The 14,222-nt window shown below is 38.7% G+C and overlaps 1 protein-coding gene across 1 annotated transcript in view; it reads left to right on the top strand.

Annotated features, from left to right (window-relative positions):
• Positions 1-1,650: 1,650 nt before the first annotated feature.
• The window catches only part of ephb3a (eph receptor B3a), a 97,271-nt gene continuing 84,699 nt past the window's right edge, over positions 1,651-14,222 (top strand). Inside the window, exons 1-3 of the mRNA XM_030160989.1 lie at positions 1,651-2,215; positions 8,771-8,835; positions 13,515-14,187. Coding sequence (XP_030016849.1) covers positions 2,152-2,215; positions 8,771-8,835; positions 13,515-14,187 — 802 coding nt within the window. The 5' untranslated portion in view covers positions 1,651-2,151. The remainder of the gene's footprint in view (positions 2,216-8,770; positions 8,836-13,514; positions 14,188-14,222) is intronic.

The raw sequence follows: 14,222 nt of genomic DNA, 5'->3' as shown, positions 1-14,222 counted from the left end.
TTAATCAACCCTGGTGACAAGCAAAGGAAGATAAAATAGAATTTTCTCGTACAAATGGCTTAAAACAGCCAATTAGTTTATTTGCTGACCCGAATTAAACTTGCCTACAGTTGCTCTCCCAATTCATCGTTAATACTGGGTTTCAAACTGGGGTGACATATTTAATAACAGGGTGTATGGTTTATGCTTTTCACTCTAATAATAATCCAATTGGTTGGAATGCTGCTTTTAGACACTTCTGTTGCACATAAACTATTCAGCGGTGGAATATGTGATAGTCTGCATTCTTACGTGTTTCCATTTCATGTAACTATAGCAGGCAGTTAGTTTTCAGATTTAAGGATTTCATTGTTTAAACATGGATAAATGAAGCTAAAACTCAACACACTCATCATCTGTCATCAGTTCATTTCAGGCATTAGTTCATGATCATTGCACATGTCGAATTGTTACCCAGGTTTAGCACTGTTGTATGTATAATGAATTTGATGATTATGGGGATGATAATGATTATAGATATTATTATTATAAGCATCATAATCATTATTATTATTATTATTATTATTGATAATAATAATAAGTGTAAATGCTAGATTAGTAGTAGTAGTGGGTTAGTCGTATTTATTTATTTTTTTTCATCTTTTACCATTACAATGTGTTAAATTGCATGGTGTATGACATTGTTTCACTTTGTGTCTTTATGTTTTTTACCCCAACCCCCAAAGGGGTGGCAAGGGGTACTGTTTCTAGTTCAGTTTGTTTCTTTGTTCGTTAACACTCTAACAGCAAAACTATTGGTTGAATTAATACCAGATTTGGTTTATAGATTGCCAGTGACCCAGAATAGATCTGATTACATTTTGGGAAACGTAGGTCAAAGTTCCAATTTTTCATGAATTTACACCCCCCCATTTACTTATAATAGGTGAAATTTCAAATATCTGCAGCAGCAAAAGTATTGGTTAAATTCATATCAAATTTGGTTTATTTATTGCACATGACCCGAAAAGATGTCATTACATTTTGGGAACAGTAGGTCAAAGTTCAAGTTTTATATAACATTTTTAAATTCTTCCCATTTACTTATAACAGAACCCCTTGTATTTTATATCGGGTTGCATCTGACTACTGGCCATGTTGTCACTGTAAATGAATTTTTTTTTCTTAGCTGACTTTTCTGGGTAAATAAACAACAACAACACAATAATAATAATAATAATAATAATAATAATAATAATAATAATAATAATAATAATAATAATAATGTATTATTTCTATTATTGGATTTGTTTCTATTATCTTTTTTTTTTTTATTGCAAATGACAAGGAAGGTACTGCTAAATTGCTTTTCATTGTAACAACGACAATAAAGTTCCATTCAATTCTAATGTTCTGAATGCAGATCCTTTATTTGTAGTGGATTCTATTCTATTCTATTCTATTCTATTCTATTCTATTCTATTCTATTCTATTCTATTCTATTCTATTCTACAGTGTGGTATTACAAAGGGTCTCCTCCTTTTAAGACAATGCCACTAATTGTTGAACACGGGGATGAACGGCTCTTATTTTGGAGGTGTGTCTTTGACCGGAAGCTGTGTGCGGACCCGGTGCGTGCGCATTGACGCACCGGAGCCCCCAGCCCCCTTCTGTGCGTCTCTGTCCCAGTATTGCCATTCCGACGCGCATCCAACGCAGAGGAGCAACAGCTACCCGGAGTTGGCCAAAGTGGACTAGGGAGACCCCCCTGCGGACAGAGCCCCCCAGAGCCGCGCTTTGCATCCTGTGCTCGGGGAGGGCATCGGCGCAGAGATGCGCCTCTGGACAGCGGTTCGGTGTCGGTAAAGTCAGATAAAGAGAATGAGTCTGCGGAACGGCGCAGTGTGGTAGCGCAGTAGTGAGCGTGCGTCCGGAGGAACAACGGGAGCGGGTTGAATGAAAAATAAAGACGGTTGGTGGTTTTTTTTTTTCTCCCTCGGAGGATTTAGGTGGAATGGGGCGGTGAGAGCCCCCAGTGCCTCCAACTAAAGACATGCGAATTGGGAGAGGAACAAAAAGCGGTGGTGCTGCTGCGGTCTGTGTTTGAGTCTCCATCCTTCCGCGGGTCCAGTCTACATACACACCTTTATTCATGTTGCAAACGCCTGGTTTATGACAATGGATTACTTGCTGTGGGTGTGCAGCCTCGTTGTTCCCGTGGTTCTGGCTGTAGAAGGTAGGATGTCGTTGTGTATTTTTTACTTTTATCTGGCGCGTATGAACAATGGGGCTGTTTGGATGGATCAGCATTTGGCAGTGGAACTCAGTATTGTCCACTGAGCATCTCAGCGGAGGAAAAAAAAAAAAAAAAAACCCAAAAAAACAGTGTGTAGTGTTTATATCCACGGTTGCCTGCCAGACTATTTAAATGACCCTGCATTTGGGTTAGTTTAATCCGGTATTCTGCTTTTATAGGTGAAATTAGACCTGCAAGCAAACCTCCATGCATGTTTAGATTAATTAAAGCTGCAGAAAGAAGAATCTGCTGTGATAAATGAACTGGCTTTGTACTCTGTGATTGTAATTTATGCACATATTCCACATGCACCAGCCTGTTCCTCCTGTGTATTCGGTGTGTGTGTATGTATATATATATATATATATATATATATATATATATATATATATATATGTGCATATGATGACATCCCAGTGTTTCCATTGCGGCTGAAGGACTGCCCTGTTGCTATTGTCCCTGTTGTTGTCACACCCACAAGCTGAGTGAGGATGCCCACCTGCCCCACCTAAGCAGAGGGGGGGGGGTTACACCACAGAGGCATACCTCTACTGGGACTGGGGGAATAGAAATTGTGAATTTATAAAAAACATGGGTTTAATTCAGTGTGTTTCTGGTGCCAATCAGGAGCTTTAAACCCACCAGAGTGGATCAGTGTCAGCCCCTGAAGCGCCACAGGGACACACATGTGAAACATATTAAATGACAAGTGTGAATTAAAGGTCAATGGCTTAACAAGTGCGCTGCAGCCCCTGAAGCTCTCTCCATCACCGAGGGAATGTTGCTCCAGGGAGAAGCCCACCCTCGCCACCTCCTCAGCTCCCACCCATCCTCCGAGCCGATGGGAGGTGAGGTGGTGCTGCTCTGAGCCCTGAGCTGGAGCTACATTTCTCTGCCTTTGCCTTCTTGTCTTTTCTTCTTCTTCTTCTTCTTCTTCTCCCTCCTCCTCTCCCCCTGTCCAATCTGCCTCTCCTGGACCGTGGCCAGCCTGATCCCTCATCAATTCTGGTGTCAGCAAGTAAATCAATGCAGCGGCAGCAGCCCTCCAAGTCCCAGTGGGCGCTCATGCCGAGATGATCAGCCTGTTTCCCAAGCCAGACACTAACTGTTACTCAAAGCTCAGGGGTTAACTAATGTTTGTCCTCTGAGGATAAACATGAAGGGCATATCATGGGATGAGTTTAAATGAGTACGAATAAAAGCGGGGAGAACCGTGTGAGGCCCATTTTTTTTTTTTTTGCAAGTTAGATGTTGTTATTAAGCTGCTTACTCTGTGGATTTAGACACATGGCTTGGATGTTGAATTAGTTTTTTTTTTTTTTCAGAAGTGTGGATGATGCAAGCTGGACTGCAAAATCAAGTGTGTGCTTATTTACAAAAGCTACAGAGATGACTTATCTCCAATTCGCACCAACAAACGACAGTAAAAGCCTCAGCAGCTGTGACACTTTTATGTTGTATTGCTTTCATTTACAGTCCGCCTTTACTGTACTGTTATTTTAAAAGCTCGTAAACCAGATGGATGACCACTCGCAAAGCATTTTATAAAATAATCTGCAGGATGCTGTGTCATAGAAACAGCATTTAACGTCAAAGTTTTCAGTGGGGAATTGGATGATTTTCATTAATGAAGAGCTTCAGTTGCATTTCCCTGTTATCTGTGTATCACAGAATCAACAAGAAAGCGTATTTGTTGACCTGTAAAAAGATCCACACAACCCTGAAGACAAATTGAATCAGTTCAGCTTCACTTGTTAAAACTGCTCATCAGGCATTAATCTGAGCATCATACTCGGCTGTTTTTACTGTGGGAGAAACATGCACTAGTAAAAATGAAACGATGCTCCCAAGAAGCTCAGAAGTCAAGTTTGAAAGCCTCAACTCACCATCTTTTACACCTATTTATAGCTACACATTTGATCATCCTCCAATCACTGATGATGATGTTTGGCTGTTAATATTTCATATGTTTGCTTGTTGGTAGCGAGTGTCAGTGTAGTTACAAGGCAGGGCCTTCCTTTCATGATGCACCCGCTCTTACAAAGTGAATAAAACATTAGCATGTGTGTGAGCTCCAAAAGCGCACACAGAATTCAGAGTTGTGTGGCATTTTGGCTCGAGTGATCAAAAAAACAGTAAATGCCACGGGTGGTGATGCTCTAAAGTTCCCACTGCAGCATTGTTTTCTTACCCCAGGGGCAGACTGACTCCAGCACTGCTGTAGTTTTATGGGAGAGGGGGGGATTTCTGGATTTGAGTTATAGCAGCAAAGCAATCTCAAAGGCATAGTAAATTTAACAGGGAGGGGGAACTGTGGAACAAATGGGATCTTTTTCAATCTGAATGGAGTTCTGGGATTTAGTGAGATGACAACAGCACACTTTGGTAAAGAGAGTTGTTTTTGCACAAAAAGCCTCTTCACACTGAAATTTGAGTGTATTACAGCACCACATGAGCCTGGTCTCAGATGTTGAGCTGGAGGATAAACAGTGTCGTGCTTTCCTTGTGGCTAACAGTAGTTTTTGTAATAGGAGTCCTAAAAAAAATAGTGGAAAATGTCTTTTTTGGGTCCAGATTGAGGTCACAGGGCAGTCCTAGTTCCACCAGGGCCCTTGAAGCAGGTTGCTGTTGAGTATTTTCCCCATGACGCCTCTGGAGGATGAAATCCTGCTTACATGGAGGCTTGAACCCAGCTTTTACAGATGTTGGATCGTCACCCTGCTGTGCCTCTATGTGCATTGTGTGGAGCCTCAGCAGGTGAAGCCTCTGTAAAAGGAGCATCGGATCACACTTGTGGGTAGCTGAGGCTGAGTGATTCAGCTTCTGTTGCCTCTGGGCACTGGGAGAGGAGAGGGAAGGGCCGATGCACTGGATCAGACACCCCAGAGATTTGGACGGAGCTGTGGATCAGCAGCATATAGTGCAGGAGTATTCAGCTGTGAGCCACCGAGGGCCCAGTGTAGCCATGCAAATACGCCAGACGCTGATTTCCCTGATTAGTTCCTCCTCTCAGACTCAGGTTGTGCTAATCAGTAAAACAACCTTGTTCACAACTGTAAATTCGGGCACTTCAACAGAACTTATTAACTGGCATCCCACATGTCCTTATGCATACAAATATAAACCCGAGAATGCTTTTATAAATTAGCTTTTGTTTTGAAAGCCCTGTTTAAAAAGTACATTTGCTTTGTGCATAAATATTAGTTATTAAATATAGAGCAGAAGTGTCAAGATAGATAGAGGCAGCCATTTATTCCTTTTTATATTCACAGATTTTAACTTTATGTAGTGCTGCCTTACCGATTTATTCAAGCCCACCAGTGCAGCTTGTTTTTTCTTTATTTACTGTTTGTGCACATAAAAGAATTTCCGTTAGTACTTCTAGCAATTACACAATGAAGAATTGCAAAAAAAAAAAATACTTAATTTAAAAGAAAAAACACCCCAACAACCTCAAAATCAGCTATTCATGAAATCAAAACATAAATAAAACAAAACTGAAGGTAAAAATCTGGTTAGTGTTTGTTTTGCACTAGGCTTTCTACACATGATTTTGCAGACTATAGAACATTTTAGTTCTTTATTCTACCTTTTCAAGCTTATAACATCAAGATATTTCCTCATAATACCTTGAAACACTAGAAAACCCCACTAAAACCTAAAAAAAATTAAAAATTAAAATCCAGTCAAATCCTTGGGATAGGACTAAAACTACTTATGCACTAAAACCGAACTGGTATTAAAAAGTAAATTGAAAGTCTAAAAAAAAAAAAAGTAATGAAACTTTCAAAACAATAATAGCCCTGCACACAACGCATCAATAAATCAGCAGAGACAGACATATTTAGCTCTGATGTGATCAATGTCTTTTTGTCTTTGCTGAAAAAAACTCTCATGAATAGCGCAGACGTAATCTTTTCTTCTGGATGTACAGATCACTGTTCATTATTCCCTGTCCTCTAACAAAAGAAAAGCACTGTGGTTTCTCTAATGAACACACAGAACAGACTGTAAACACCGCTTATATCCCTAGCTCAGCAGTCACAGATGGACCAGTGATCTATCCACTCCATCAAACAACTTCAATTATTGACACACAAAAGCCAAGGACACACTGTAATGGCATTGTCTCCTGTCTTTATAGCGGCATATACATGGAAAAAGAAAAAAAAAAAAAAAAAGAAAAACAGCAGTAAATATTATGGTACCAGAACAAAGCCATGTTCCTTATAAAAAAGTGTGGATTTTTTACAGTCGCGCTGCTGTTCTGTTCAGTGCAGGACATGCTATTTGTTTACCCTCTCACACCCTGCTTTAGCACAGTTACCAGCGACTTGTGAGCAAATGGTGCACAGCAGGCGTCGTGTCACTGAGTCTCTACCAAGAAAGTGTAATTGTCCCAGTAATTATGTGCTAACAACAACCAAACAATGGGAGTCGACACGGAGACAGCTGTGGCTTTAAATCCGAGAGGCCTGTTCCTCTGAGGTGTAATGAACTCGCCGGCTCGGACGCCACACCAGCGACGACAGCCCGACAACAGCCCTCATTGATTGTACTATTTACTCTCCTGCTCCACTATGATTGTTTTCTGTCTCGCCTCCTTGTAAAAGTCATAAACCACAGGTGTCAAACATGCGGCCCGGGGGCCAAATCTGGCCCTCCAAAGGCTCCAAACCGGCCCTGCAGGATGAATTAGTGAAAAACTGCAAAAAATTACTGCAAAAACTGCAAAAAATTACACTGAATTTTATAGAATTACACTGAATTTTATAGAATTTTACCATGTACATTGCTGGACCTGAGTACTGATTTCGTTTCATGTATACACTACATGTAATGACAATAAAGTGAACCTTGAACCTTGAACCTTGAAGATATTAACAATCAATGGTGTCCAAATCATTTTAATTCAGGTTCCACATACAGACACATCCAGTCCAATTAGATTTAGAGTGGGTCAGAACCAGTAAAATATTATCAGAATAACCTATAAATAATGACAACCCCACATTTTCTCTTTGTTTTTTTGGTGTAAAAAAGTAAAATTACATGAAAATGTTTAAAATACCAAGCTATACTTTTACAAAAAACATGAATAATCTGAACAAATATGAAGAAACGGAAATGTCTTAAGAAAAGTAAATGCAATTTGACTAATATTCTGCTTGTTACTAAATGTTTTGTGCGACTGTAACCAAGGTTATTATCGTTAGCGAAAACTAACAAAATGACGAAAACTAGAATTGAAAAAACATTTTTGTTAGCTGAAATAAATAAAAATTATAATTCAAAGGAAAAAACGATAACTAACTGAAACTGTATTGTCTACTTATAAAACTAACTAAAACATGTAAAAAAATTATGGATTAAATTCCCTTCATTTTCGTTTTTGTCAATTTTGAATTGATATGAAATAGATTTATTTAACTTGAGCAATTTTAGCTGTTGGCACCATATGATATTTAACAGTCTGTCACTTGGTTTAGAGTCGTCTTCTGGTCCCCACTGTACCTGGAAACATGGAGACTAATGCAGCTGAGTCCTGTCTGGGATTTATTTGAATATGACGGTGAAGAAGAGAAAAGATATGAAAAAACTAAACTAAAACTAAGCATTTAGAAAAAAACAAAAACTAATAAAAACTAGCAAACCTGCTCTAAAAACTAATTAAAGCAAACTGAATTAGAGGAAAAAAAGTCCAAACTAAATAAAACTAAACTAGAATGAAAAATCCAAAACTATTAGAACCTTGATTGTAACGCGCATGTGTAAATGATAAACTGATAAAATGAGGCAGAATATTGGTAAAGTTGCACTGTTATTCAGATTTTTGAGGAAACTTTGTAGACGTAAACCTGATCAGAATAGAATTTTACTTTTTTCACTGGTATTATTTTACTGGTCCAGCCCACTGCAGGTCAAACTGGGCTGAATGTGGAACTGAACTGACATGAGTTTGACACGCCTGTCGTAAACCAACCGGGTGACGAGAGCTCACCTTTTAACTCAGCTCCAGAAGGCGTCAAATTCACGCCACCGTTGGCTGTTGTTTTTGGGTGAAAGCCTCCCGTCCAAATGGGATATAGTAAATTTCCTTGTGCTTATATGACCTCTCTAAACCTATTCTAGTTAATGGAAAATTTTACACTGAAGGCATCTCGGAGACTGCTTTGTTCTTAGTTGCACAAATGAATGTTGAAAGAAGTGCATTTGCGTGTGCCAAACACTCTTTTTTTTCTGCAGGAGAAAGCCTTAATTAGGCGGCATCACAGATATGCCATGATTGTCAGGGTACTCAGGCTTTCAAAAAAACAAAAAAAAAAAAAAAAACTGAGTGCATGTGGGTGGGTGGAGGAGAAACTTTTACCTGCATCCTTTTGTAAGACACAGGGAACTTGTGTGGGGTCCTTAATGCGGTGTAGTGATTCGGTTTTTCCTTCTCACACCATTTAATTCAACTTTGTCAACCTTCCTCCCACTCTTAATTTGCAGAAACCCTTATGGACAGTCGGTGGGCAACCACAGAGCTGGCTTGGACAACGTTCCCAGAGAGTGGGGTAAGTATTAGTGTGTGCATGTGTTCAGTTTGCTTTGTGTTCCCTTTTTTTTTTTTTTTTTTTTTTTTTAATAGCATTTGTTCCATTTGCTTGTTAATAGAGCCCAGTCTGTCTTGAACAGCACACCTCCTACTGTTTTATATCTTTGTTTTTTGCAGTGTATGTTTGTTTTCTTAGGTACTAAAAAGCAAATGAGAAACACATTGTGTGACACTGGTAGGAAGAAATCAAAAGAATTTTAAGAAATTGTGCGACACGCCACTTGTATCTGTGCGATTAGTTCTTTAAATAAACAAATGGCAAAGCATGCAGATATACAACCCGAATCCCTGCAGTGTGTAAGGACATTAGGTAGGCTTTACCTCTCCCCAGGATAGAGAGCCTGGTAATTGAAAGCATGTGTCTGTGTCTTTTATAATACGGGCCCAAGAGCGCATTACACACAGAAATTAAGGTTTTCAGTTGATACCCCCTATAGGAATGGTGAGAAAATAAAACAACATGAATTTGACCCCAGGGCTAACAGCCTGACAGACCTCCCCCACTCCCGGCCAGTGTAATTTGTCTTCACTACGTGAGCGCAAAGTCAGTCAATGGAAATGGTGGGTTTCCATGGAAACGATCTTAGGCAGCCCTGCTCATTCCTTCCCTACAAGGGCCGGCTCTGAATGTCCTAGCATCTATGAAGTCATATGTCACGACTGGCGAGGCAGCCCCTCTCCTCACGCCTGACAAGCCCATACGTTCGGGGGCCGGCAATTATCATATTTGTCAGGTAGTGCATCAACGTGTTGCTGGTGATTTACGACATCTAATGCTGACTCTTGGGCTCATCGTTTGGGAATAAATTGCACGGGAGCTCAGAGACGTGAGATGAGTTATGCATTATTTTCTTCCAGTTGAAATAATCAATTTCTGTGGAACTCATTTGTTATGGAAACGAAGCATTCAGTCCAAGGGGGAATTAGGAAAAAAAAAAAAATCAAAAAAGATTGACTCCTCACAAGGTTATTTCCTAATGGACTAAATTTATTGACCAATGAGACCATTTATCATGTTCGTCATCATACCGTTGTTATTAGACGTAAAGTTCTACATTCATGTTTTTGTGACGACCCAAACAGAAGTTACATCTATTGTTGGCCTTTTTCGCTTCAGGAATTATGCAAATATCTGCACTCAATCTATATGTGCGGGCAAAAGTTTATTTATATATATATCTATTCAGCTGTATAAGGTGTTGCCATGCAGTCGAATCCCTTTGACAGCCTTGCATTTTTATGGCCATTTTAATAAATAACAAACTGTTTGCATTATATATATGTGAAAAGTTTCATTTTAAATTGTGCAGCTTACTTCCATCCTTTCATTTATCTAAGTGCAGATAAGAAATTTATATGTTATAGAAACTAAATCTCCTCTTGAGGTTATTTTGATTGCACTATCTCAGCTGCAGCAGTTATAGATATGAGCGCTGCCTCCTGCCTCCTATAGAAGTGTCTGCAGCAGTTTAATAGCTACTGTAGGCACACTGCGATAAAGTCCTAACCAGCACTTTAGGGTGATTTCAGCTGCAAAATAACCTTCTGTTTCCAAACCTTTAACACACGATCAAGATCAAAACTGTTATTCAAATAAGCATAATGCGTGAAATGTGTTTTAATGGGAAAATGTTTTCTATTAATAGCCCATAATGATTGGAATTTTCTGAATGATTCATGCAATGAGAAGCATTTTAGCAGCAAATTATTCCTCACAGGCCACACATACTGATCACACTGCGGGAATGAGTGTTTGTGTGTACGTGTTGCTTTTTTTTCAGAGATCACAGTTTGGAATGCTATTTTTGAATGGCTCTCTTTAGACTGCACTGCATTAACATTATTCAGTATTAATTAACACTGGGATGTGGGATATGGCCAAAAATGATATAGTGATATAATAATCATATGGTCTCGTGAGTCTGCTTCCATGGTTATTAAGGGAAATGCACAGATCGCTGCTGTTATAGAAACTGGTTGTGTTCCTGGATGATATCAGTGACTTTGTCTTAAAAAAAAAAAACGATTTAGTTTTTTGCCCTTGCTCTGAAAAGACGAACCTGTTTACATAGCTAATTAAATGGAATTTTCCACTAATATTCTTGTTAACATCCAGCTGTGTATACTCTAATTAAAAATAGTATTTCCTCTAAGGTGTTGGATTTGTTTATCCATGTGAACTCAGCCTTCACTTCATTCCTTCAACCACTTTCGAGAAAAGGTCACCCTTAAAATGCAGTCTTACATCCAAAAACATGTTGATATCCAAGTATTTTCCTCTTTTTGATCAGAAATATGGGCTTTTTTGGAGACATGTTTCTTCACTATACCTTGCAGACTGTCGGTTTGTGCACAGGTGAGAGGTTGTGTGCTGAAAATTGCTATAAAAATCCCAACTCGGACACATATTTTTAAAGCGCTCTGCACATTTTCAAAGAATCCTGAATAATATCAACACATCCCACATGTCTTATTTGGAAAAAAAAAGCTGCTTTTTGAATTGACCCTAATTCAGAAAGTGTTTCTTCAGAATAGCTGTGGAATATTATAGCGCTTGTGAACATGAGTGACTGTCACTGAGCTAAAATCCAAACTATTGCCACACAGTTTTCTCACGACCATGCGTGGCTCCACGTCTGATTCTCTTTATGAAGGGTGTGGTGAATGAGCAGAAAGCGTACAGACAGACAATAGGAGTGCATGTTCACACTGTAAGCACATTTTTTTATTTAATTAAAAGCAGCCTTTTTTGCAGTTGTGTAATTGCATGGACTGAAATTGTGATTAGATTAATTGTGCAGCAGTAATTAACACCATATTAGATAAAGCAGCTTTGATGTTGCCCAGTTTTCTGCTATGTGAGAAGTTAAACTGTTGTTGGTATTAGCAAAAACGTGGATTAGACCCAAATGTCATATCTCAATATTCAGCTTCGGAAAAAGTAAGGAGACCACTGTAAAATCATCAGTTTCTTTTTATTTTTGCATATACATATACATATACATATACATATACATATATGCATACATGTACATATAGACATAGACATATATATATATATACATATACATAAAGACATACACATACATATACATATATAGACATATACAGATAGACATACCCATGCATCCACATATAGATATACATATACACATATATATAGACATATGTATGCATTTACATACATATACACTTATACATGCACAAACACATATACATATAGACATACATATACGTATATATATATATAGACATTCACATACCTATACACACACACACACACATACACACACGTATGTATATATATGTATATATATGTATATATATATATATATATATATATATATATATATATATATATATATATATATATATATATATATATATATATATATGTCACAGTAGAGATTGAAATCCAGTAGGATTCGTAATCCTACTAGGACAGATAGGAATTTTAGTTTGTCCTAGGACAAACTAAAATTCCTGTCTGTCCGAGTAGGACAGATTGAAATTTTAGTTTGTCCTAGGACAAACTGAAATCCTACAAGAAATTAGGATCTGAAGATTAACCCTAACCCCCTAACCCCCCCCCCCCCCCCCCAACCCCCCCAACCCTAACCCCTAACCCCTAACCCTAACCCTAGGACAGATAGGATTTCAGTTTGTCCTAAGACAAACTAAAATTCCTATCTGTCCTAGTAGGATTACAAATCCTACTGGATTTCAATCTCTACTGTGATATATATATATATATATATATATATATATATATATATATATATATATATATATATATATATATATATATATATATATATATATATATATATATATATACACACACACACATACATATGTATAAATTCACATGCATATACATATAGACATACATATAGCTATACATATACATCTTCATCTGCATATACATATTTGAGTAAAATTAATAATTTTCATGTTATTCTATACACTACTGACAACATTTCTCCCAAATTCCACATAAAAATATTGTTATTAAAAGCAGTTATTTGCAGAACATGACAAATGGTAAAAATGATTTAAAAAAAATTAGAATAAAAAAAGATGCAGTAGAATGGAATGGCTGTCATACATGTAAAATGCTGATTTCAGAAAAAAATGCAGTGGTCTCTTATTTTTTTGCCATTTCATAACAGGATACTCTGTAATATGTAAAAACATCACTTGCAAAGGGCTTTTTCTTTTTTTTTTTTTTTTTAACAATACACTTGACAAGTAAAAGTTACTTTGTCATATTGTTTCTCCCTTTATATTTAGAATCTCTGTGTTTTCCGGCAAAATATATAATAAGATAATAAGTAAACTCTGAATTCTGATAGTTGGCGGTGTTTGAGTCTGATGTGTGGCATAATTTTGAAAACACCATCCAAATGAGGAATAATATTTCTGTGAAGAGTGTGATTTGTGAGGCAATAAACAACCGAGCACAACCTGAAATGATACTCGATACGTATTGTCATATCATTCTGCCCAGGGAAAAACATCAAACAGGTTTCTGCATCCATCTTTACTCAGACATTCATGCATTTTTAAAAAAATTTTTCAGGTTGCAACTGCTATCACGTCTTCCTTTGTCACATTTCCTCTTTGTTGTTTCCGCAGTGGGAGGAGGTGAGCGGCTACGATGACTCCATGAGCCCAATCAGAACCTACCAGGTGTGTAATGTCCGTCAGCCCAACCAGAACAACTGGCTGAGGACGGACTTTATCCCCCGCAAGGGTGTCCTGCGCGTCTATGTGGAGCTCAAATTCTCTGTGCGTGACTGCGCCAGCATCCCCAACATCCCCGGCTCCTGTAAAGAGACTTTTAATCTGTTTTATTACGAGTCAGACGGTGACACGGCTACAGACAACAGCCCTCTGTGGAGAGAGAACCCCTATGTGAAGGTGGATACTATTGCCCCAGATGAGAGTTTCTCTTTGCTGGAGGCGGGCAGGATCAACACCAAAGTGCGCAGCTTCGGCCCTCTCTCCAGGGACGGCTTCTATCTGGCGTTCCAGGACCTCGGCGCTTGCATGTCTCTCATCTCAGTCAGGGTTTTCTTCAAAAAGTGCTCCACCACCATTGCTAATTTCGCCGTCTTCCCCGAGACTGCAACGGGGGCAGAAGCCACCTCCTTGGTGATAGCTCCGGGGGCCTGTGTGACCAATGCCGCCGAGGTTTCTGTGCCTCTGAAGCTCTACTGCAACGGAGACGGCGAGTGGATGGTTCCTGTGGGCTCGTGCACCTGCATCGCTGGCTTTGAACCCTCTGCAGACAGCACGCAGTGCCAGGGTATGTGTATTTAACAGACATTTGGACTTTTATTT

This window comes from Sphaeramia orbicularis, chromosome 17, assembly GCF_902148855.1.
Source record: "Sphaeramia orbicularis chromosome 17, fSphaOr1.1, whole genome shotgun sequence".
NCBI lineage: Eukaryota > Metazoa > Chordata > Actinopteri > Kurtiformes > Apogonidae > Sphaeramia > Sphaeramia orbicularis.
This window is presented reverse-complemented; position numbering and strand designations above follow the sequence as displayed.